Raw genomic sequence first — 25,342 nt, 5'->3', positions numbered from 1 at the left:
GTTTTAGCCTCATAATATCTAAGGTTGTTAATAGGTCAAAAATTATTACATATTCTTGTCCGGAGGGCGCGAGATTTAATGGACAGCGCTTATATAAAGTTGCTAGCTGCTAAGGTCGGTTAATATTAATTTCATAGTGTTCTGGAACGACCTGGTTTGACAGCGCCTATAGTTCCATCAAGCGTTTGATGAAACTTCTCACTATATTAAATGCAGGAACTAGGCTGAGGTGGGTTGGTCGACGATGTTTGGATAGCATACTAATCGCACCAATAAAGTTATTCAACGGAGACGAGAGAGCACACCATTCAAGGTTGCTATCACCAGCAGTATAATAGCTTTGCTAAGCGCTTTCTCTAGTCATGTTACTATGCCTTTAATAGCTAACTTTCTTTAAAGTCGACTTGATAGGTGGGTAGCCAAAGCTGTATACCTGCCTAGTACACGGGTCACCGAAGCATACGATATATACCCATCCGTTACCGAATTATAATCCGGGAACTTAAGCGGAGCATCTATGTATGTATGTATGTAGGTAGGTATGTATGTATTCTACGATTACCTGATAGTTGAAACGATATATACTTGCGTTATACTCAAAGTCGTACATGATTGAGATTGTATACTATTCTTTCTTCATTACAACTTATATCATATTGCTGAACGGGTCTATGCCAAAGATCTGTTGTTACCCAGACGAACCCTACTCAGACGCCTTAGGAATTGCTTAGCATTTTACTCTACGCTCAATGGTGCAAACAGTCAACGATGCCCAACTCAAACAATCCGATTTGATATCAAATCTATATCCACCATTGCGCATAAGATGATGGATACGTGTGGAGAATTGCTGCACCTCTCGCTACCGAAGCTAGACAGTACGAAGCATTCCGTCGGGTGGGTATACCGACAAACCCGTTGCGGAGTAGACGTCGAACTTCTACAAGAATCCTGATCTCGCCGTGTATATGTGGCAAGTCCACATACTATATTCACCGTCTTGCATCATAGAGGTCAGAAGGTGGCGTGTGCTTGACGTTCTACGGGGCGACGCGAATATGAAGTTCCAAGACATCTTTTCCCTAAGCGCTGCAGCATGCAGCTACGGGCCCGTAGCCAAAGGCGAGGGGGGGTCACCACAACTTCTAAACGGCACTTTGCAGATTGACACGACTGCCGCGTTTCATGGTCGAGCACGGGAAGCGAAAACTGCCTGAACCCGGCCTCCCGACCGACACTCTCGCACGCACCGTACGGTGGTCAAGCGGATACGGCGTCTCGGCACGTGGGGATAACCGTCGAAACCGGGTCGAACAACGCATACGGGGTATGGAGACAGACCCATAACCTGTTGACAATGAGCTCGCTACGGGCTGACCGCGTGGATAGACGGTCCGGCTCGTGCGCGAGCCAACGTGTATATCTGCAATACAGAGATCATAGTGTGGACGGGTATACTTGCATGTGGTAGGATGAGTTGTCGAGAAGCTCTATCACCATACGGTAGGTACAGCTCTACGAATTGAGCTGCAAAAGCGATACAATGTCTTATCGCGTGTCATCGAACGGGTGGGAAAAGAACAACGATGTCTATTTGAGAAGCTTCAGGTTTATCATGACACGGACTAATAGCTACTTGGCAAACGCTCGACGTTAGGATTTCTTACGCCGCAGCATTCGGGCTCGTCTTACGATAGCAGACTCAGCTCGCTTACCGGAATAGCTACTCGCAATGATTATACGTGGGCGTGCTCTGCTGGCGCCGGATGCTCGCTTATTCCAAGAGACAACATTCTTCAAAATCATTAGGGGTAGCCAAGCGTTTTCGAGATGGTTTGAGCGGTAAGGACATCATCTCGGAATAGCCTACCCTATCGTATCCTGACGTGTGAACTAGATCCAAATCCACAGCCATTGTCCTCTTTAAAGCTGTATCGTAGTTATTCGGGTCACATTGGCTGCTTCTGGTCACCGTCTTTGCATGTTGTCCATTAACCAACCCCTAAAAGCGAATTTACAATAGCTCCATAAACCACCAGGGTGCACTATCAAAGACCGTACTACGTAGAGCTGAAGAAGGGTCCATATTCAGTAGGCGCCTGCATGTCGTGATGATTCAGCCGTACTACATCATCACAAGTGAATTAGCATTACCGAGGCACTTACAATCCTATGCCAAAAGTTCTTATTTTTATCGTGACTTCAGCTGTCTAAAACCGTAGAGCTTATTAAGTGATTGGCGTCTCGACATATTGGCTACATGAAGCTGACCCAGGTATAATGTCCAAGCTTTGGGACGGGGTTGGCCTCGTAACTAACATTGCTTCCAAGCTTTTATCAGTGCTTTTTGCGGGATCTTCGGATACGGTAATTCGATAATGTTAAGATCTCGCGTATAATTAGCTATCTACTAGGTAGCTAGTCGCATCGATTGCGAAACAGATCTTCGAGCTCGGACATGTGACGAACGATAGATTCACGACTTGTGGTAGGACCGGTTGGCAACAGCTTCTCTCGAATCTCTCCAAATCAGGAAGCTAATGGCTCGTAAAAAAAATCCTGGCGTCTCCACTTTGATCCAGAAGGTAAGGATCTGTATTAAGTAGCGTGGTTTTAGTAACCGGTTGTCATAGCAACGAATTGGAGATTTGGCGATCAGGGGTAAATTGGACATCAGTAAGAAACGTGGACCGAACACTTCTCCCGGTATTTGAGACGTATGAGAGCGTGTTGATGGCTTGAAACATAGCAATTGACCGGACGATGCCAATCAATTGGTGACATCAAGACAATCAAGGAGGGTTTGAGTTGAATTTATCGAAAGATAACTCCAGTTGCACCAGATTTGAAGGTTAGACCCCACCCGACGTGAGTGAGATCTGACGCCCTGTGGGACTACATACATAGTATGGGACTATGTATGGGATTATGGGACTGTGGGACTGACAGTGTGCAACGGAAAAGCAAAGCTCACTTCAATGCTACTGCTCAGCCCGTCTGCATTAGGCGTGCATAAGTCCAGCTGAGTCGCACACCACAATCCACTGCATAACCCAATGAGCGGAACCCACGATATTACGCGTAATTGAAGATGCCTTGCTTTAATCTGCAAGTGTCAGCAAAGGTGGTTGGGAATCATATCATCCTCAGCCGTGATTCGTCCGTGCATATAAGACCGATTCAGCTATTGGCTCTATAAGTGGTTGGTTTCGTAGTGCCCAGCTTTTCGAAGATGAGAAAATGAAACGCTCTGCTAGCTTTTCTCGGGAGATACCAGCCTCTTCGATTTCCTACAGCGGCAGGCAATCAATAGCTGCTGCGTTACCCAGTCTGAAGTTCAGACTCTGAACTGTAAACTTCTTACGGTACGTGTAATATGTGTGATATGTGCTGCAATGGTGAGCGGTGAAATCGTATTATTATGCAAATATAACACTGATTGAGGTTGATACATATGGGAGTTCCATGGGCGATACGCACGCTCAATGCTACATGTATGTAATAGTGACCGTAAGTCCTCAATCTCCGTCTCTCTATTTGCTCGGTTCAAATCGATAGATGTCACAACCGAGGAAGGCTGGCGACTGGCCTCTTTGTTTTTGTTTTGGTACCTACTACATACATAGTAGGTACATATGTATGTATGTAGGCTATCAAAGCTAAGAGGAGGCTGGACCGGCTAGGGGTATTTGTTGGTTCGATCTGATCATCACCGGTGGCCTAGTGACCCGGTGGCCCAATATGGATAGGCCATTGGGTGGACTTCCCCGGCAAACGGTGAAAAGCGAAACTACGGGCGAACCAGGGAGTCAAGGGAGGAGGTTGAACGGGGGGCCAGAAATGGCTGGAAACAAGGAGACAGTAGGAAACTGGTAAAGGAAGACAGACAGTGCAAGAGCGAACTTGGTCGTAACTTACTGTCCCCGTGCGAAAACCCGTCTCAATTTCCCTGTCTTCTGTAATATCCCCTAGTCCCCAGCCGCTTAACTTGTTTTGGGGTAGGATAAACACACCAGACCCATGATGACCCACTCAAGTAAACAAGCTCCTTCCCACTCAACCCCTGTAGAAGCTCCGGGCAACCTGCGAACACGACCTGCCACGCCAGTGCTTCCTTCCCTCCCACAACAACCCGCAGTAACCCACAGTGACCCCCCCAGTACAGTACAATAACATCGGTACTGCCCATCTTTCTCCCTGCAGCCTCTCCTATTTCTTTCCTTCCAATAAACTGTTCTGACACTTCACCTCCTTTTCTTCTAACCATCAAACCCAAACATCTCTTTCACAACCCAATACAGCCAATCTTTCCCCGCTCTTCCAGCCTGAACGAGAGAATCGAGTACAGAAGCGAGCAATTTCCGCCTGCTTCTCCTCCCTTCTTTTCTTTCAGTATAGTAGAAAGAAGAGCAAGAGGAATCTTCTTGTCTTCCTTTCGCCCTTAGTCGAAAGGTTGTCGAGGAGAGGACTCTCGCGCCGATAAGGTCGCCAACCTGGACTTTGAAGCCCGCGTACCGGTCCCCTTTAGTATCTTCCCTCGGACATACAAGGAGACTGAGGTAGAGACCACCACCCACACTCACGAAGAGATTCAGATCGATCTCCCCGCAAAAGCAGAGAAAGCCGGACGGGAAGGTCAATACTCTTCTATCTCTGCTTCAGCTCAGCTACCTCCGCGTCAGGAGCCACACTTCAGCGAAGAAGAGGTCCGCATCACACGTGAAGAAGAACGTTACCGCCGTCCCGGTGCCCACCGTGAGCATTACGAGGAGCACAGGTCAGTCTACCATATTTTCTTGATTCTTAGAGCCCTTCATTTCGTAAAAAGAGCTTGGATTTCAATAAATTACGCAACTGGCTCCATTATCAGAGCCCGAGCTTCTGGTCTGTGTCAATTCCGGCCCGCAACGGACTCAATTGAACTAAATTGGCCAAGATGGAGCCATGGGGCCAGTGCATTGTTCATTTTCTGGGATCCCTGTCGAGTGGCTGGGACTTGGTCAATCCCCCGTTGGCTAAGTAACTTGTAAAAATATCTTCAACTGACAACAAACCTCTTCCGATAGACCTCACACTTCTCACTCTGAACACCATTTCAAGCCCAAGCCCTCTCGCCCTTCCTCCTCTTTCACTTACGCAGAGACTTCAATTGAGGTCGACCGCCACAATCCCCACCTTAGTTCCATTGACCGCATCGAACGTGAGTATCGCGCTCGAGCTCAGCCATCCGTCTATAAAGACAACATCAGCGTAGCCGCCAGTACTGTCGACCCTCCCAGGCCAGTCTCTCACTTCGCTAGCGAGCATACTCACACCCACGTCTCTGAGTCTACTATCGACCCTCCCAAGCCTATCCCCAGCTTCACCGAAGAAATCCGCATCAGCGAATCAACTGTTGATCCCCCCAAGGCCGGTTCATCCTACCACAGGGACGCAGAAATTGCCGAGGAAACCGTAGAGTATCCTCGACAGCCTCCTAGCCCAAGCTCTAAGAAGAGTAGAATGGGATATTACGACTCAACCGGTTAGTTCAAGTGCTAGCCTGCTATCGTTGTAGACCAAATTGCTAACTTGCGCAGGACACCACCACTCACTCCGTGAAGGACTGCACAAAATGGCTGACCGTGTCTTCCACCCCGAGGGCGAGCGTGTCGACATCGTCCGCGACTCTCGTACCTCCGGCTCTAAGTCCAACGGAGCTCCTTCCATTCCTAACACTGTTACCATCCCCTGCCACCATGTCCGCATGGGTGATATCTTGATCCTTCAGGGTCGCCCCTGCCAGGTCATCCGTATCTCGACCTCGTCGGCTACTGGCCAGCACCGTTACCTTGGTGTCGACCTCTTCACCAAGCAGCTACACGAAGAGTCTTCTTTCGTCTCCAACCCTGCTCCCAGCGTTGTTGTCCAGACCATGCTTGGTCCCGTCTTCAAGCAATACCGTGTCCTCGACATCCAAGATGGTTCCGTCGTCGCCATGACCGAGACTGGTGATGTCAAGACCGGTGTCCCCGTCATTGACCAGTCCAACCTGTGGCAGCGCCTTACCCAGGCCTTCAACGCCGGCCACGGCAGTGTCCGCGTTCTAGTGCTGAACGATGGTGGCCGTGAGCTTGTCGTTGACATGAAGGTCATCCACGCTTCCAGCTTGTAAAGATATTTTAGGGTGTGGGGATCAACTGTGGTCAATTTAATGTCATCATAAAAGGGGAGTTTTCTTATGCTGATGGTTTATGATGGAGTCGCGGTTGATCTCAAAAGATTGCTTCTCAGATCTTTCGCGCGTAATTATGTATGGATTGGAAAAAGGACGTTGCGGATTTTGGCATATCAGTTGATACATAGTTCTGTATATGGATGGTAATACAATGTCAAGTCTTTAACGTACATACCTGATTGTTGTCTTTGCTTGCTTGTGTGTATTTCGTGCCTATCATGAGGGTCGCTTATCTTTACCTAAAAGGTGTGATGGTCATCAAGGTGTTTGGTGTTATGCATCTAATGCAATCCTATCTAAGGTAAGGTTCAACCGAGGTCACCGGATTGGAACCAGTCTCCTTTGTACCAATCAGAGTACAGGCTTCTGCTTATCAAGCACGTAATATCATAAGACGCAATCAGAAACAGGAAGGTCCTCTTGATCCTTTTGTTGAGATAACCTTAGGTAGCAATCTATACCTACATGTAGGGCGCTATTTCTAATACATTACCCTACATAGGTACTTCATATTCTAACTGTACTAATAGGTATACAACCTACATATTATAGGATCGTGAATAACATATCAAAAATCTATCTAAGCCCCCAATCTACTAAGAAAATATTGAAGATAGGACCTCCGAATCGAGCTCGTACTCGCTTTAGTTATCGCAACTACTATGGGTGCGCAGCAGTCTAAGAGCTCGCCTGAGGTGATGGCAGCCGTCGCACATGAAAAAGCCATATTAGAACGCCTACAGGCGCTTAGCTCAGAGGACGGCTTTGTCCATATTGACAAGGAGAAGGGAGCACTCTTCAATGGCGGCATATCTAGACAGCCGGAAAAGCTGGCTATTGAACTGACGCAGAATTGGCAGTCTAAGGTGCTTGCAGATCCCAAGAACAGGTTTGTAGCCTTGTACCTAATTCTTATACCTAATTCTTAGGAATAATCACCAGTGGCATTGATGCTCAGAGCTGATGGTGTCTTGTCTCTCATGATTAGATTAGCTCTCTCGGCCTTCAGCTCTGCGAACCCGCGAGATGTTCTGGCTTCTCGAGCGACTAAGATTACGGACCAGCATGTGTTCAATATTCGTATCCCGTTCGAGGGAGCTCCTATCACAAACCAGCGATCCTCGGGAAGATGCTGGCTATTTGCCAGTACTAATATATTCCGGATCGCTATCATGAAGAAGTACAACTTAGACTCCTTCGAGCTGTCACAGGCCTATCTATTTTTCTGGGACAAGCTTGAAAAGTCTAACTTCTTCCTTGAGAATATCATCGAAACTGCTGACCAGCCACTGGATGAGAGACTGGTTCAAAGACTGCTTGCTGACCCTATCAGCGATGGTGGTCAGTGGGATATGGTTTACAACCTAGTTGAAAAGTATGGTCTTATACCCCAGACTTTGTATCCTGACAGCTGGAATGCTATGGCAAGCAGCACTATCAACTCTATCGTCATCGCTAAGCTACGCGAGTATGCTGTTATCCTGCGCGATTTGGTCAAAAGCTCGGCGACAACTGCCGCGAGTCTGTCGGCTATCAAGGACAAGATGCTACGAGAGGTTCACCTCATCCTGACGTTGACCTTGGGACCACCACCTAGTACTTCCGAGGAGTTCGAATGGAATTTCCTAGATAAGGAAGGGAGAGCGCGGTCGGTAGTTTCGACGCCGTACAGGTTTGCCAAGGACATCTCGTCGCACGAGTTCCGCATTACCAGCTCTAGTATCTCTAGCATGGTCTCCCTAGTTCACGACCCGCGCCACGAGCCTCTAAGCCTGATGACCGTCGACCGTCTGGGCAATATCGTAGGCGGTAGGGGAATCACGTACATCAACGTTGATATCGAGACCTTGAAGCAGGCATGCATATCCATGCTACGAGCCGGACTGCCCGTCTTTTTCGGGTCCGACGTGGGCAAGTACAGCGAGCGGGGTAGCGGCATTATGGATCTAGACCTTTTTGATTACGAGCTTGGCTTTAATGTCAACCTCTATGGAAAGCTGGACAAAGCGGCTCGCCTCCGCGTCGGCGAGTCCGCCATGACCCACGCCATGGTGCTGACGGCGGTCCACGTCGACGGCGACGGCCGGCCCGTCCGCTGGAAGGTGCAGAATAGCTGGGGCACGGACGTCGGGTCTAAGGGCTGGTTCGTGATGAGCGACCGATGGATGGACGAGTTTGTATACCAGGCTGTGGTTGACCCGAAGTTCCTCGCTAGAAAGGTTAGAGACGTGCTAACTAAGGAGCCGATTGTACTGCCCCTATGGGATCCTATGGGGAGCTTGGCTTAAATGAAATCTTAAGGAGGGCGATTGGAATTTAGCCTACGGTTATGATCACGGTAATGATAACATGTATGAGAATTTTGGTCTACTATCGGGAATGTGTTCGGGCCGACCACTTATATCTCATTTATTGTTGGGATAACTTGGCTAATGGCTTTCGTGGGACTATGCTTTACGGGAATTTTAGCTTTAATCATGAACTTGCGAATACTGCCTTGTATGTCAATGTCTACCCCTAACTGTATAGCCGGCTTGCTTGAAGCGGCGAGTTCCGGTTAATAGTGATTTCCGCGCTCTCTACATATCTCGAAGGACAAACCCTACGTAGCCGAGAATCGGTGAGTTTACTTATTGCTACGAACCCGTGTGACTTGCGGCCTAGCAAAACCTCGTAATGTAGCGAGCCTGCATGTGGTTTATATCTGGGCTCTGTCTATTGACTTATATACGGTATTCTTGCCCCTTTACTGGTTTATAAGAATAGTAGGCGCTGGTATATGCAAGTAGGTTAACATGGAATAGAAGTTTCTTGAGCCTTCATAACCTGATATGTGGGCAGCTGGACCCATTGCTTTTTCCACATTTTTCTTTTTCATTCCCGTAAGCCGCCAGGCTGGTTTCTAGGCGGCGTGGACTAAACCACTTGTATGTCTAGCTTTCCTATCCTAGGGTCCACGTACCGTATGATACCTTCCGGGCGATGGCGCATACGAGAGGGAGGGATGGGATTGATCTCGACTGGCTTAGTGGAGTCGGACGAGATTGATGTCGTAAGGACATGAAGTAAAAGTTGCGGTACGGGGACCACTCGCTAAAGGTTGGACTAGCATCGAGAGTCAGGGTCAGAAAAGGGAAATAGTAGGTAGGCTGAAGGTGCAAGGCGTTATTTTGGTTGATGGGTCGGCTTGGTGGCGCAATACCTGGAGAAGGCATTGTCGGCATGGGAAGACTGCGTGTGCTAGGATGTTGACAACGGAACCGATCGAATTAGAATGAGATCTTACGGGAACGAAATCGATGCTATAATTCTCTTTGTTTACATGGGCTGATAGAGGCAACGTGGATGTTAGGACTCGTCCCGATGCGCTGAGTTGTCTCTCTCCTTTCCTCCTTTTCTTCTCTGAGTCGGAACATCGATATTCTCGCGATCCACTTGGGATAAACCGTTGTGCATCCGGTTCCACCCAACCGCTCTTCAGTAATATGTATCGAAGAGATTCCCGGCAACGCCCCAGCAGTGGGCGGAGGTGGCCTTTTGATATTAGGGGTCCACGTTTTGGAACACTACTTTGAGATGGAGCTCTCGTGCAGCCTCATGCACGTAGGGTCCCTCGATCTGGATGTTTTGGCATTTGCCATTGCGCAAGCCATCATCTATTTGCGTTGCTAGCGTGTTCATCTCACGGGTGTAACGCCGCACATATGAGTAGCTTCCGTCATACCGTCATACCACATCATCAACAAACATAAGCATATACGAAAGAGAGATGCAGCTGTGTCGGACTCGGTTCGGTTCGTCCTTCTCCTTTTCGTCCCCCCCCCCCTCCACGCCCGACGGGCTTCAGTATCGGGGGCTACTGGACGCTGGCCGGGCGGCGGTACCAGGGGATCGACTGATCTGAGCATATCGGTGATTATCTAGAGCTGTGCGTGTGGCAGCCACTTCGCATGCCATGTGTCAGCGGCGTCCCGCGATCTGCCCATGGGGGTAAAGGATAGGGTTCCACTACCTACATAGATGGGAGATGAGGCTACCGGACGCTTCGCCAAAGTGTGTTATGACATCGGAAACATGAAATTTGATATGAAAGATGACGAGACGTCGTCGTAACACGGCGTGGGAATAGAGACGAATAGATGATGCATGCTCGTTCATTTACTAAATCTATTAGCTAGAGCTATAGTAAGCTCGGGAATTATGGTAGCCTGGCCACATTCCCTTAGCCATGCTTTTTGCTCAGTGGTTAATCTTGGGAGCCTCGTCGAAAAACGCCTTGGCTATCTGAAACCGTCGGTTTGCCTTTCTCTTGACCCAACGTGGTAATATGGTAAATACCTAGGCAGTCATGACGTTCGACTAGGACTGATGATCTGGCATTTGTGTTACCCATCGTCGAAGATCATAGGATTTTAAGCTGTAAGTACAATTTTTAGCTAGTTGACCGCTTGAGAAATATTCTAGAAAACTCGAGGACTAATCGGAGAATAGGTAGTGCAACATTGGTGAATCAAACACGACCGCTGAGTTGTCCGACCATGATGGACAAGCGGCTAGAACAAGACTCGACGGTCTTTTATCCAATGCCGTACGAAGGCGCCTGTTGTTTATTTTTGCCTGTTTGAGGTTGTATTAGGGGGAAAGCGAGCGGTGAAGTTCAGGGCAAGTCTTCGGACTGCGGAACCAGGTGTTGAAAGTACAACTTCTTGCTGACCTTGGATACGGCCGTATCTCACGATACCTGCATCCAATAGCACCCGCTATCATATGACGTCCATCCCCGTTGGATTGTTGGTAGAGCTTGGTGCCCGGCAGGTAAGGCTTAGCCTCCAGGCGTTTGATTTTGTTGGTTGGTTCTACTCGTATCAAAATCAAGGTCTATTTCGAGGCCTCAAGTGGGCTGAGGAAGCGGGAAGCTTAGGTTAACCTGGGTACACGGCGCCTAAACCGACTACGCGCCTGTACAGACCATCTACCATGTGTGTTCAACCCGCAAGGGTGACTAACACGCGGCCCCAAGAGTTTAAAGGGTCACATTTGAACATCTATATTCTATCGTCGGGCATAACTACCTGATAGCCATGGATCTGTCAGCTCCTTGGCCTGGCTAGTCAGGATATGTCGTGAAAACTGATTCCTCATGCTAACGTTAGTTATGTATGATATGCTTTGTACGTATATCGAATGTGCTATTTCCGCCCAACCTAGACCAGGAACCCCAGATTAATGAGGAGCCGGGCCCTAGGTATCATCGACATCAGTCATCACCCCCAGAGTCGGCTGTCGACGGAGCTTTTGCTACGGCGTATCTTCTCAATATCTCCTTATTTCGTATGGGTACCTAGGTGGTAAAGGTATATATGGTGCGTACGAATGTTAGGGATGACGGATGATGGTAAACTTCACTAAATAAAGCGGCTATAATATTCGTGCCTCTGAATCTTCCATCCCTTAACTACCTATGGAAACGGGGTAGTCTCCATCCTCAACTCAAACCATTATATCCATTACTAGATTAGGTAACTCTAAGTAGGGAAACTGTAGGAGGGCAATTTGAAACGGGCTCTACGTAACGTGCCTTGGCTTATGAATGGCATATGATTCGAGAAGCGCGATATATGTATGTAATGCTAAATGCCGCGAGGGGTCCCGAGGAGTTGTCAAGCATCGCATCCCTTGATACTATAGCAGCCCAATCATACAGGGGAAGTTCAATGATTCGCCACCTGGGCGGCTTTCTTTCTACTCTCACCACCGTAGACCGCAAGCCGTCATTCAATACCTAAGGTAAATGCATATGCACGTAGTCCTGTTAATATTAACCGTTAATCGCGAGTTGGGCAACACGACATTCGACTAACCTAGGTACCTAGGGATAACTGTCCAGCTGAAGTGATTGAATATGCATAGGCAGCCTTCTGTGTTTCGAGAATTCCGCGCCACTAAGCGCGTGTCTACCATGTACATGAGACGAGGCGAGACGCCGGATCCAAAAGATCGGGCCGGGCCACGAGGTACGAGGTACGAGGCACGAGGGTTAGAATCTGAGTGACTTTTCCTGGCCAATTCAAAGTAACAATCGTGACTCAAAGAAGATATCGCAGCCAGAGAGGAGGGACCATTGGGTTCCAATCGAGTTAGCGTTGAAGCCCGAATCACCAAAATACGCACCAATGAGCGTTCGGAACCAGACCTCACCATTCCCAACAAGCTCAAGAGGGCGGATGAGATATGCTCTGTAAGGTGAAGACGACAAAAAAGGAGAAAGAGGTTTTGGCTATTGGTTATGCTATTATTGTTGCTATGGCGAGAGAGTGTGATTAATGATGAAAGTTGCAGCCGACAGAATAATAGGCAGTCCCCAAGCCTCGGAAGAATATGTGCTGGAGACACCTTTACGTGTTGCTTTAAGGTGACTGTTAGAGGGAACGAGCCTATTCGTCGTATGTAATTATCAACAACATTCATTGGCAGGTTACCAAATTGGAACTATGGTTGGTAGATTCCGAAAAGATGAAGAGACAAAAACATTCCATATTTACCTATCAACAGAATAGAAGTTGAAATATTCGAAACTTAACCAACCTAGGGATGTCTACGTAGAGAGCTCAACAAAATAAATATATGAAAAGGATACGGCCAACATTCGAGTTTCCAATATTAGAACCGACCAACACTCACTACTAACACTTATTAGTCTATAATAAATAGATTCAGGAACCATTGAACACTTACACGCCAGTTCTGGTACCTACATAGATTGCTTACCTACTTGATAGTCACATTCCCATTCCCATCCCCATTCCCACTCCCACTCCCACTCCCACTTACATACTGCATACTACATACTACACACACATAGTACGCTGGAATTTGGAAGCATTTCTAATCCATCCCCACGACATTGCGACTGTACATACAGTCGATCCTACCTGCGACGGACATAATAGCGGCGTAATTTCTCGGGTCGCTGATCTTGATTCAGGTGTTATTTGGTTCGTGTTCCTGGAGGATAACGATCTAGGAAGGAGAAGGAGAAAGAGCACACACTAACACACAATGCGAAATACCTAGGTCAATTTACCTTGTCCCGTTCCAAGCCTTTTTAGGCAACATTTGATCCCTCCATAAGCCCTTGAAGCCCTTGAAGCCCTTGAAGCCCTTGAACGGGGATCCTCCCAGTCTTCCGGTTCAGCGTAACCAGCCCTCGCTCGGCTGGGTACCTGTCCGTCGCTTGTCTTTTTTAGCTCGGCCTGGGTCGCCCAAGTCTTGCTACATATGTATTAACGCAACGCGGTTTGATTCTATTTTGCGAAGCGGGACGTCATCGCCGAGCATTCTCCATCCTATTCGCTAAGCGGGCACATCCTCCACCACACCATCGTCATTTGTTACTATCTATCATATTTCACCTAGAGCGACGTTGCTTTTGCTCTATTGCCTATCCGTCTTGGTCTAGCCTTCTTAGCCTTCTCAGCTTTCTTAGCTTCTTGGGCATTCTCTCTTAACTTGACCGGGAAACGGGGTTCTTGTCATCAGACCAGTTGACGTCGTCTCGACAAGAAAATTCTCTCTCTCCAAAAGAGAAACCAATAGCAGGACGTGAAGGACGGTTTCGAAATTCTACCGTGTTTCTTCTCACTTCGAACCATACGACTACTCAATCAAATCACGCCCCACTCCCTCCCCTTGCTTCAATGCATGGCAAAACCACACTTACATACCTAACACATACATGATCTGACCTTAACTGACATCTTAACCTAAGAGTTCACCTAGCTGCATAGCTGCATGAAGGTGAAATCCACCAGCTAGGTTAGAGAATAGTTGGTTAGTTACACGCTTCCCGCCAGTCGTTTCGTTTATTCCCATACAGAGCCTCAAGACTATCATTGCTATTCCCACCGACGGATACTTTATTCTATATAGAAGCATCCATTGCTCGGTTCGCTGCCGGAGCGAGGGGGGATAAGTAGGGGTCGCACATATCCGACGGACGTTCATTATATAGTTGAGAGATTTAAGTCCGTGATTGCGAGGCACACAAGGACGACACCCCGCTCTACTACATACTATTACATACTACCTACTACTACCTACTGCTACCTACTGCTACCTACTGCGACTACGACAGGATATTTGGCAGTAAAAACCGCTTATTATTGGCTATATTACCTACATTACCAATTCGACTTGGAGGGTAGAGGACGGATCCTCTTCAGGCAAATACAATAAGCCGATAAAGCGCACAGTCCCACAACCATCACCGCACGCCTGGTTGATCTCTTCGGCCGATTCCTCTAGTACATTCTTGCATTTTTGGTCGGGGATCACTTGATCCATCTGATCTGGAACAACTTGGACTATTTGCCTCTTCCCGGCTGAAGAGCTAGCGAAAGTTCGTAAGAGTGTGCGACGCCCGGCAAGAATTGTTAGAAAAGGGGAATAAGAGAGAGAGAGAGACCAGGGAGATCTGTACATACCGTCTGTACCGTCTGTACCGTCTGTACTGTACATACCTTGTGGCTCGTGGCTGTCTCAAGGGTCCCCATCTTCTTAGTGGCCCAATTTCACCGCCGGTTCCCTGTTCTGCAGCCCAACCCGACGACACAACCTCGTAACGATACAACCCCTCCAACCCTCCAGCCCTTCCATGTTCTATGGCTTCTACCCCGCGGTAGGACCCTTATCGTCGCCAATTTCTTTACCAGGATATTCGATATTTGTTCCTTGGTTAGGAGGTATGTATATGCAACTCCATGTCCTCTATCGGCCTCTCGTTCTCCGTACCTTGACTGTCGTCCTCATTAAAAAAAATTTCACTATATTCTCCGAGAGCATTTGAAATTCTTAACAGGCTTACTTTGCTCACGTATTTGTCTGTTCCAGGTAGACCCATTCTTTTTTTCTCTCTATGACCTGACAAAAACCAAAAACGTACGGAAGAGAAGGGCACAAGACTCCTTTCGCCCCTAAAATTGGAAAATCTTCTATGTACTCACGAAAACCTGGTCATTTCACCAGACCTAATAATATAAGCCGGACATAATTACGTCCGTCCCACCCTGACTTTGCGGAATTTCCAGCTTTTCTAAAATTTGCTTTATCCTCTTTTCTGACTCACACCCAAAAAAGACACCTACCAACCTACCAACCTACCAACTTACCTTAACCTACCAACCCTTAACCATTAACTATTAACTAAGAAGACGAGTTTGGTTACATCGTCATCGTCATCGTCATCGTCATCGTTGTTGACTAGCAGAAGACTGCGCTGCGTCGTATAATATTCTGAATAAGCTAGTCGACAAGATGGCTGAGCCACGATACCGTTATTCGGGTCGTAGGTCGCCTCAGTTTAACCCCGCGCGAGCATCGATGCCCGTGAGCATTGGGTATAACCCTCATTACAGCGGGGATCTTCATACGGTTCAGACGGCTCGTTATGATGCCGCTGTTCCAAGAAGAGCGACTGATCATAAAGCGCCTTCGAATCCCACTGCTACTATCACCACCTACAACGTTACTAAAGAGCCTGGCGCTGCTACTGCTGCTGCTACCGTCGCGGCGCAACGAAGCTCTAATTCCAATACATCCCGTCGTCGCTCGTCAACGGTAGATACCAATCCTGTGAAGCCTATCATAGTCACCACCAATCACGCCAGTCGACCTCACGGTACCGCTTCTCATACGTCGTCTGCCGCGCGCACAACCAGCCCGTCGCGCGATCCTTACCGGTCAAGCGATGAAACCTACTATACGCAACCGGCCTCTTCAATACGTTCTCGAAGCCAGGCCCGATATGGCCACGGTTATACCCAAAGCGCAACCTTGAGCAATGAAGAATTCTCTCGGTTGAGGGAGCGAGTCGGCGACGACAGACTTCGACCACCAACGCATGTCGCAACTGATTATTACCGCTCTTCGCTTCCTCATGCCAACTATACGGCTCCTTCCTACGACCTTAACAACACGGCAGTTGTCGATTATGATAACGAAGGCTATGAGTATACAAAACCTAGCGATTTGGCCAGGTACGATTTAGATCATGATCGCCAGCTAGCGCATAGAAGTCGAAAGGAGAGCCTTGATCGTTCTTACCACCGCCCTACCGTGAATGTCGTGAGTAATGATCTGGGCCGTTACGATACTCGCGGTCGCGGACCACCTCCTGCATCCGGCGCACTCGACCGTTACAACAGAACTACAGCCACAGGTATTTATGATCGTCCTACCGTCACTATGCCTGCTTTACCACCACCGGTACCTGCTGCTCCGCCGGTTGATCCCCTACGCCGGATTGAAGCGCCGAGAGACCCGTCGCCAGACCGCAAGGCAGCTCGACCGCGCCCAGTTTCTTTATATCAAGATACGCCAGCGCGCATGTCGCATCCGGATGAACTTTATCGCTCCCACGATGACGAGCGCGTGCACCGTCGCTCAGATCGCAAGGACGGATACCGCGATGACGATGTCCCCGCTCGTGGATTTGGGATTCGCACGAACACGCTGGAACCAGAGCGCTCGGATCGTCCGGCAAGGTCAGTTGATCGGCGCGACTACGATGATCGACGTCAGCGACGAGACGTAGCAGAGCGCGAGCCTCGACGCCGCTCTGATGAGTCGATCGACTACACTCGGAGTCATGATTCCCGGAAGCCTGCCGAGGACACCGTAAGCCGAACCAACTCAGTTCGGGACCAAAGAGATAGCGCCACCCAGAAGAACGGTGTAGGCGGTCGGACTCGTGACAAAGTCGTCGCCGGATTAGGTGTTGCTGCTGCGGCGGCGGTGGGTCTTGCACCCAGAGATACTACTACTAAGGATGACGATCGGAAGGTTTCTCCACGACGACGGGACCCGGATGAAGATAAAGACGCCGGAAGCTCTCGCACCGCGGATAAGTATAAGCCCAAAGAGAAGGATATAGAACGAAAAGCATCCATTCGAGAAGAACCAGTCGCTGTAGACTCGCGACGGGAATCCCGGAGAGAGCAGACGGACTCGACATCAGGTTCTAGGGAGCGCGAACTCGAAAGGGAACGTGTCCGTGAGCGAGCTTATGAGCGCGAACGGGAGAGGGAACGAGACCAACGGGAATTTGAGAAGGAACGGGAGCGGGAGCGAGAACGAGAGAAAGAAGCACTTCAGCGAGAACGTGAAATAGAACGAGAGGCTGAACGTGAACGCGAGCGCAGCGGCCGGGATGACAAAACCAGAGTCAACGGATCCGCCGCGGCAGACTCGAAAGACGACTCGTTAAATCCTGACGACTCTACACCAGCACCGCGAAGGCGGCGTCGTAACTCTTCGACCTTTGATCCTACAGACACAATTGATTTGCTGGATGTAAAAGCGGAACTGGCCGCAAAAGAGGACCAGGACAAGACAAAGGAGAAGCCAGCCACCAAGGAGGCAGTATCGGAAAAGGAGACGACTCGTTCTGTTTCTGTGGAGCGTATGTCGACCACCTCGCGTGAGGAATCTCGCGGCCGTGATGCCGCCATTGCAGAGAAGGAGAAGCAAGTCCGAGTTGTCTCGCCTCCACGAGAGAAGTCTGATCAGAAGCCTATCAAGGGCATCCTAAAGCCGCCAAGCGCAAAGTTCCCCGAGGATCAAAACCCCATCCGAGAAGGCGTCGCGCCACACAAGGATGACAAGACGAAGAAGGGTGTCCCACCGGGTGCACGGTGGACCAAGATCAACAGGAAACTGATCAACCCCGCCGCCCTGGAGAATGGCAAGGAGCGCTTCGAAGTCCGCGACGACTTCGTCATCGTTCTACGGGTGTTAACCAAGGAGGACATCCAGAAATACGCCAACGACACGGCCAAAATTCGAGGTAGGTTCAAGTCAAGGCAGTTATAAATAAGCCTAACTATCCCATTTCTATTCTATTCCGGTCGAAACACCTTACTAACGAGCGAGCAGCGGAGAAGAGAAGAGAATACGAGAAGCAGTTTGGCCAGGAGCGCAACTACGAGTCTCACCGCGAGGACCGCGACTACTCGGATGACGAGAGGCGTATTCACCACAACCCTCGCGATCACAAGACCGACCACGACTATAGAAAGTACCGTGACCGGGATGACGACAGAGAGCGTCCTCGCCGCGCACACAGGCAAGGTTCGGACTCCGAGGACGACGCCCGGGGCCGTCGGGCAATCGAATACGACGTCAGCAGCAACACCAGCCACGATACCCGCCCCCACCGCCCTCACCGGGACTACGACTCCGTCTCTACCAAGGCAAGCGACAGGCGTTAGTTAAGCCAAGCTAGCCTACCCTTTCCCGCGACTACTATATAAAATATGTACATGATACATACCTAACATACGCTATTTACTCGTTCCATGTATACATCACCGACGAGGAACTCTTCTCATCTTCCGAGATATATAGACTCGAGCACGTCAGGGGCAAACATATATATGTATGTGTGTATGGAAGAGAAGGAGACATGACACGATACGATACCTGTACAGAAAGATGTGCGGGGAGGATGAAGGGGTTTTTTTTTTTTTTTTTTTTTTCCCTTTGCTATCTCACGTATATACGAATGAAACGATATGACTTACATGTATGCGGGTTGACGAGCAAGCGTGTACGGAGCAAGGTGCAAGATAAGGGAAGGAATGAGGATATTTTGGGTTTCTAGATTATCACACCTATGTATAGTCCGTCGTTTGTGACTCTTTTCTTTTCCTTTCTTTTCTTCTCTGTCTCTCTGATGACCTTTCCCTTTGTCACCACTACAATTGTCACTGCCAAAAAAGTCAGATACCCGCAGACGAGGGAGGGGGAGCTGAGTTGGATGTGAAAGGAAGGTCTTAGTTAGATATACCCCGTAGATTTTTTTTTTTCGTGTTTTTATTTATATATGATACGAGTTATGTAAATGAAAGCTACATATGTCATGTATTTGACAGGTTCTCAAGTACAGCGAATGCAAAGTCGAAAAGTAAGAGTAAAATGACTGGTAGAGAGAACGGGATGTGAGTTATGTACATACGGTATGAGTCTTATGAGCTGAGAAGGAGTTGTATTCTTTGCAAGTCTTAGATTTTGATTTATGGTTTGTTATATCACCCCTCATGTTACCATATGTACACCTGCCACTAAGCTTATTAGTTTACTCGTACGTGCGAGACGTTAGGTACTTATCCGTACCCTCTTGTCGTCATCTCACTGCGGCACCGGCCCGTCCGGGCAGGTAACGCAGGTAACGCAGGTAGGTATCCGCGCCATGTCTTTTTATCTTTCAATAAGAAAGGACTTAATGTAATACAATACCGTACTTAGGGGTAAATACTATCTATAGAAGGCTGATAGGTTTTCCCTTTCTAAATATGTGAGTTGGCTAGGCTTAGGTACCTAGTTACTACGAAATCGCTATTACGACGATCGCTCTTCTGTATTTAGGCGGACGGGATGGATAAACATACCTAACTTAGGTACATAGGTACCTATGATATCAGGCTATGATGCTCGGATTTCTTCAGTCGTAAGGATGATCGGGTAGATACATAAATGATATGGCACCTGGTAGCTCGAGATCTGACTCCCTGAGGCCCGGTTTTGAGACATGGTGGCCGTGTGGCCACAGCCGGGCGCTCCCGGACCGCAGTGTCTTATAAATACGGGCCGTCCCTGATGCCATGTCGGTGAGATAAACTCAGAAATAACGAATACGTTTTTTATTACCCCTGTGATGATCACTTAGTACCTCTAGGTTACCTACCTACCTACCTACCTAACCTAGGTACTTAGGTAGGTAAGCAACTAGGCAGTGTGTGTTAAAATAGGGGAAACAGTAAAGTATATTCGTTGGGTGAACGAAGTTACCTGTTTATCAATAAAAAAGTAAAATTTAATAACTGGAAACTTGCAAATCTCTTGGGTCTCGTGCTACTTTTTATTGAATATATCTCAACATTATAGGATGCCAACGTTTTTGTCTACTAGTTAGGTGCTTTACATGCCTTCTCAGTAAGAGGTCTAGAGTCCAATGCAGAATGGACTGAGAGCCCATTTCTCAAGTAGTTGTACATGTTATGAGTCGCATGCTATGAGTTGCGTGCCATCTTCGCATTAAGCGGCAAATAGGTTATGAAGTAGATTTCATATTTGTCTGCTGTTAAAATCGACGCAGCCACTTGGTTGGGAACTTAATCTGCCGCGAAGTCTAGAAAGTCCGATACATCGTCAGCCGTTTTAAAAGTTAATATCTAGGCCGCCAGGCGCTCTTGTCTCGGGAGGGGCGGGTAACTAACTTAAACATTTAACGGTCTCATTAACCTCAAGACAACCACGCGTGGCAAGTATGGATATACGAACGTCGTGGCCTAAAGTAATGCTAACTGAAACATAACTCCTTTTACATATAGTTCAAGTGACGACATATAATTAAGATAAGAAATTCATCCACAAGGATAAAGCAAAATCACTACTAATATTGATATCAAGTTATACTTCTGTCTCACTGGCTTATAGGACCAGCCATGATTAGCTTAGAGGAACCCGATCACCGACGCCCTCTCTCTTGCTTATCACATGTGGCTACTGAACCTCATGCTCACTCACCCCTTTTCATCATCCTTGGCCAACAACGAAAAATAAACCAGTGCTTGGTATCTCTCCTATAGCCACCCCCCTTTTTTGCCAGCGTGAAAGGGCTTATAGCACATATTCTCATTTTGTTCCTTTTTTTCAGTTTTCCATTTTCCCAGCCCACTCACTATGAATTAAAAACAGAACAGACGCAAACTCCTCTATCCCGAGATTGTTTCCCGTGGACAAAACCGAACGTAGAAGTGACTGATGCCAAATTGTACGTAGATCCAAGGCGGCCCAGCAACCCAACCTGGGGCAGCTGACCCTGGCAAGGTAGAACTAAAGCGCCCTATGTGGGAATTGAGAAACGGACCATTATCGTAATGAAACGTGAAAACTCCTGTCGTTAAGACGGATCGGAGAAGATCGGAGAAGATCGAAATATCATGGTCGAAAATGACAGGCAAAAGCCCCCTTTTCAGAGTAAAGAGGCTTCAGTGGGATAAGAGGCTGATCGTGTGATATCGTTGACCTTTTGGTTAGTTTATGAAGCGCAGATATAATACAAGCGCGGTACGTAATATGTGTGTGAAGATATTATTTTATCCGCCCGATTGACGGAGTAAAGAATCCCTAAAGATACCACGCGTTTCGAGACGTAGAAGAGGAGCTTTAAACAAAGGGTGACGAGCGGCGGGTATTTGTTAGTGACCACCTACACAGCCGATAGGAGGCAAGATATGTCAAACTAAGACTCGTCATCTCGTTTCTCGCCACGACGCATTCGCTCACCCCATCTTCGCTTGCCAACTCGGGTTTCGTAGTGGGGCACCATGGTCTTCATGTCTTGCGCCATGCCTTCGATTGCCGTGCAAGTCTTGTTACGGTAACAGTCAACTAGCAAATGTCAGCGGTGTTTTCGAATAATAGTCTACAAACTTGGACGTAAACTTACGTGCTCGCTGTAGGAAGACGGTCCTGCCCGCAAACACACGGCTATGCATCCACGCCATGCGGTAAGCCAGGTCGTTGAGTCGTACTTCCTTTATACGAGTGCCTCTTTTGATCCTCGGTATAGCAACCTCGGCCTCGTTCCCATCGGACATTGGGGCTTTCACCATGACCCGTTCTCTTACATTTCCCCTACGGGCACGCCTAGACCGCCCACCGTCAACTTCGACGTTATCGTCACTCAGGTCATCTTCGAAGAATTGGCTACCGGTGGCGCTCGGAGGTGGGCTTTGCATTTCGCGCGGGAAATAACTGCGTGGAAACACAGCCGAACTTTTGCGAAATGAATCGGGTATCTCTTTAGGATTCACATCTTCAAGGGTGACGCGTACACGAAGGCGAGAGTTGCGTTTGTTATCCTCAACCAGTATGAATTTTCGTTTCTTAGCATCGGGGATATCAGGAAACAAGCCCTCCGGGTTTTTGTCATCATCTCTGCTCATGCGTCGAGCTACGATAGTGTTGTGGTGAGAACCGCCAAGTCCATCATGGATCGGTGGCATGGACGATCCCGAGACGGGATGGCTAGGGTACTGTTGGGGATAGCCAGTAAAAACTTGAGCCGGACGGACGTCGTCTTGATTTCTAGATGCCGGCCCGGTGGGTGCTTGATGATGGTGATGATGAGATCCATCCACATACTCTCCATCCCCTGTACAGAGATTCAAATTAGCGGGATTGCACTAGGGTCGAGACGCTATAGCGCAAATTAAGGCAGCAAAAAAACTGATTCGATGTGATATTTGCAATTTTGTGGCAGAAAGGGTTCCAATACAAAGACAGCGGCGTGAGGTAGTGATATGTGCGCTTGGTGTGTTTGTGCAGCGAGATGCAAAGCAATGCCATGCAACTTTTGCTATCAGACAGACGACTAGACCGTCCCGAAGCAGCAAGGACTACCAAGTGCATGGCAGCTAGATAATGTACAGAATAGTGCCAGTCCCCCAGTGCTCCAAAAGCGCCCGCGGCTTTGCGCCGTTATATAAACATGAAATGGCGTCCAATCCAAAAATAACCGAACAGGCACGAGGTATAATGATAAGAGGTATCACGTAATTGCACAATGACAACAGCAACGACAACGACAACAATAGCAACGCATGAATCACATCTGGTGAAACATACCGACTTCATCTCCTCCACCCTGAGCACCTCCTTCGTGGGCGTGGTGATGGTGCATCTGCGGACCCATGTTACTCATCCCAGGTTTCCCCATGGGCGTACCGCCACCAGGGCCAATGGCCCCAGGGGTTGACATCCCTGCCGGACCACTGGGACCGGACATGTGTGTGGAGTGGGGAGTCTGAACCGCCTTGCGATTGTTCATCTTGGCCATTCGACGCACGCGTCTACTTCGCAACCGAGGGTCTTGATTGCTATTCCGCCAGCTGTCGACAGCTCTCTGAATAAGTCCCCTCTTCCCGCGGAGGCATGGATTGAGCTGGGCCAATGCCCAGCCAACGGTGTTGCATTCAGTCTCGTACTGTAACCGATTCCCTCTGTACTGGTCTTTGGGACAGCATGCTCTAGGATAAACACAGTTTTCCGTCTTAAAATCGCTGCCAAGATCGTCGGCGTTTACGGACTCAACATCACAGCGAATCGTATATTCCATCTTTACCCTATCGCGGGAATATTCGAAGGCAATCCACTGCACGCCGTTATTATCTTGCCTCACGACCAGCGGAGTAGTCGCCGGAATCGGCCCCGGTGCGGCATTGTTGTTGACACCAGGCGTTGACGACCCGGTAGGAGTTGATAATTGTCCACCGTTTTGAGTTGGCTGGGAAGTTCCTAATGGTCCGGGTGTGGGCCGTTGCAATTGCGAGGACATCTGAGGCTCCATCTTAGCATGCCGAGGGCTTCCCGTCATCCCAGGTTGTGCGTGTTGGCTCGCATGCTGCGTCATCTGATGCTGCGGGCCCGTGTGAGACATCATCATGTTTGGCTGCGAGGCCATGGGTTGATGCGGCTGTTGAGCGTGTTGTTGGTACGGAGAGGGCGCTTGCGGCGGCAGAGACGAGTATTGCGGTTGTTGTGCGCCATAGTACATAGATTGAGGCTGGAGCTGCGATGTTGGCTGGCCATAGAGACTTCGGTGTTGTTCGTGACCTGACGGCGACGCGACTGAAGCTGGCGAATTCGATTGGGGCGTATGATAAGACATCGGAGGGTACGGTCTAGGCATTTGAGCTGCGGCCATCATGTCGGAGGTGTCTGACGATGTATGAGCCTATGCATTGACTTGAAGCAACGCGCACGACGCGCGACAATGAACTTACCTGCGGATGTATATCCGCTCGTTGTGCCTGGAGTGCTGTAAGGGCTCTGGTGAGCGTAGTAGGGCAAATCTTGCGCGTGTTGAGCACTCGGTGCGTGTCCAGTTTGCTGGTAAGCTGGCTGGATCGAATGTGTTGACGAGTACGCGGAAGGGTGTTGCGACGGCTGCTGCGGCGCCTGATGATGCTGCTGGTGAACGATACTCGAGGGCCGAGGATGCTGTAGGTGCTGGGGAGGCGCCGGACCCTGCGAGTGGTGGGGATGATGCTGCATAGAGGAGACAACCATTAGTCCTGAACTCTGGAGTGTCAAAGCCAAATAGTAACGACAACCATGAAAAGAAAAAGAAAGTAGGACGCGTCGGCAATTTTTATTTTCTTGACACTGTCAAGGTCCAAGGAACTTAAGCGTCTCCTAATGACGAGGTTTAACGGGTGAGGCTTGCTTAAGCGACGGGGGGAGGTATAGGTTATAAGACCAGGGGCCTAAGCATACTACCGTAAGAGATAAAGAATTGCAGTACCAGGAAATGACACCACCAGGTGCTTGCTCCTAAAAGGGAGGAGTGGATAGGAATCGGAAGCGGAACCCGAAAGTCTCAAAGTTCACCAACTAGGTTCTCCTTCAAGCCTATTTGGGACGCGACAAGAAATAACAATGCCTCGAACACGTCGGGTATTAGTTATGAGAGATGTATACGCTTGACAGGGGGACAGCTAGAGAAAAAGAGGGCAACAGCAGATTTGAGATCGGAGCGAGGATGCCAAATGCGACGATGTAGAGGCAGGGTCAACGATATTTGAGCTATGTAAGGTAAGATCGCAAGGTATGAAAATATCGAGGTAAGGATACCTTTGGCGTACCCTCCAGGTGTAAAACTGGGACCTAATGTATGGATGGGACTTATTATGTATCAATATGTACGTCCTTAGAAGCCTCTCATTCCGGGATAATTAACAGGAACGATATGACTGCTTAGTTTGGTAGAGGAAGGACGTGCGATGCCTGCGGCAAAGCATGAAATGTGAACGATGAGAAATGGGAACTTGGAGATTTCGTGTTAGGGTGTGGGCGGATCAAGATGTGGGACATCGCATGGAAGAAACGTGACAGGGGGCAGGGGGGACAGCTGCATTTTTAGATGAAGTGGCCAATGGTGGCACGGCCAAGCAGGGCTAGCCTACCCAATGAGGTATTCTATGTCCGGGGCTAGCCAACAGTGCAGGGGGGAGGTCCTTCGCGAGCTTTCAGGGAGTAAGGCGGTGTACGGGGCACGATCGA

At 48.8% G+C, this 25,342-nt stretch overlaps 5 protein-coding genes across 5 annotated transcripts; 3 read left to right on the top strand and 2 right to left on the bottom strand.

Annotated features, from left to right (window-relative positions):
• Positions 1 to 5,383: 5,383 nt before the first annotated feature.
• Positions 5,384 to 6,628, top strand: F4813DRAFT_370006 (translation protein SH3-like protein). The gene has a single exon (XM_049244475.1). The coding sequence runs from the start codon at positions 5,615 to 5,617 to the stop codon at positions 6,152 to 6,154; it is 540 nt and encodes a 179-aa protein (XP_049096671.1). The 5' UTR covers positions 5,384 to 5,614; the 3' UTR covers positions 6,155 to 6,628.
• On the top strand, positions 6,629 to 8,920 carry F4813DRAFT_370003 (peptidase C1B, bleomycin hydrolase). The gene is made up of 2 exons (XM_049244474.1): positions 6,629 to 7,106; positions 7,206 to 8,920. Exons 1-2 carry the CDS (start codon positions 6,880 to 6,882, stop codon positions 8,503 to 8,505), a joined length of 1,527 nt encoding a protein of 508 aa, XP_049096670.1. The 5' UTR covers positions 6,629 to 6,879; the 3' UTR covers positions 8,506 to 8,920.
• A 2,855-nt stretch (positions 8,921 to 11,775) lies between these two features.
• Positions 11,776 to 13,000, bottom strand: F4813DRAFT_201138 (uncharacterized protein). The gene is made up of 3 exons (XM_049239549.1): positions 12,953 to 13,000; positions 12,079 to 12,897; positions 11,776 to 12,026 (listed from the first exon to the last, which is right to left on the bottom strand). The coding sequence occupies exons 2-3, from the start codon at positions 12,683 to 12,685 to the stop codon at positions 11,989 to 11,991; spliced, it is 645 nt and encodes a 214-aa protein (XP_049096669.1). The 5' UTR covers positions 12,686 to 12,897; positions 12,953 to 13,000; the 3' UTR covers positions 11,776 to 11,988.
• A 2,206-nt stretch (positions 13,001 to 15,206) lies between these two features.
• F4813DRAFT_201174 (uncharacterized protein) lies at positions 15,207 to 18,580 on the top strand. Its single transcript, XM_049239551.1, has 2 exons — positions 15,207 to 18,059; positions 18,149 to 18,580. The coding sequence occupies exons 1-2, from the start codon at positions 15,530 to 15,532 to the stop codon at positions 18,481 to 18,483; spliced, it is 2,865 nt and encodes a 954-aa protein (XP_049096668.1). The 5' UTR covers positions 15,207 to 15,529; the 3' UTR covers positions 18,484 to 18,580.
• A 2,938-nt stretch (positions 18,581 to 21,518) lies between these two features.
• Positions 21,519 to 24,349, bottom strand: F4813DRAFT_382526 (uncharacterized protein; the record flags this gene model as incomplete). The annotated part of the gene is made up of 4 exons (XM_049245814.1): positions 21,519 to 21,667; positions 21,726 to 22,433; positions 22,907 to 23,998; positions 24,064 to 24,349. The coding sequence occupies 4 exons, from the start codon at positions 24,347 to 24,349 to the stop codon at positions 21,519 to 21,521; spliced, it is 2,235 nt and encodes a 744-aa protein (XP_049096667.1).
• Positions 24,350 to 25,342: the final 993 nt, after the last annotated feature.

This window comes from Daldinia decipiens (assembly GCF_022478715.1).
Source record: "Daldinia decipiens strain CBS 113046 unplaced genomic scaffold F4813scaffold_35, whole genome shotgun sequence".
NCBI classification, from domain to species: domain Eukaryota; kingdom Fungi; phylum Ascomycota; class Sordariomycetes; order Xylariales; family Hypoxylaceae; genus Daldinia; species Daldinia decipiens.
This window is presented reverse-complemented; position numbering and strand designations above follow the sequence as displayed.

Coding starts and splice junctions, on each gene's coding strand:
- F4813DRAFT_370006 (XM_049244475.1), top strand. CDS start 5,615: ATGGCTGACCGTGTCTTCCACCCCGAGGGCGAGCGTGTCGACATCGTC.
- F4813DRAFT_370003 (XM_049244474.1), top strand. CDS start 6,880: ATGGGTGCGCAGCAGTCTAAGAGCTCGCCTGAGGTGATGGCAGCCGTC. Junction 7,107..7,205: donor CTTGCAGATCCCAAGAACAG/GTTTGTAGCCTT, acceptor TCTCATGATTAG/ATTAGCTCTCTCGGCCTTCA.
- F4813DRAFT_201138 (XM_049239549.1), bottom strand. CDS start 12,685: ATGAATGTTGTTGATAATTACATACGACGAATAGGCTCGTTCCCTCTA. Junction 12,027..12,078: donor AGTTATCCCTAGGTACCTAG/GTTAGTCGAATG, acceptor TAATATTAACAG/GACTACGTGCATATGCATTT.
- F4813DRAFT_201174 (XM_049239551.1), top strand. CDS start 15,530: ATGGCTGAGCCACGATACCGTTATTCGGGTCGTAGGTCGCCTCAGTTT. Junction 18,060..18,148: donor CGACACGGCCAAAATTCGAG/GTAGGTTCAAGT, acceptor ACGAGCGAGCAG/CGGAGAAGAGAAGAGAATAC.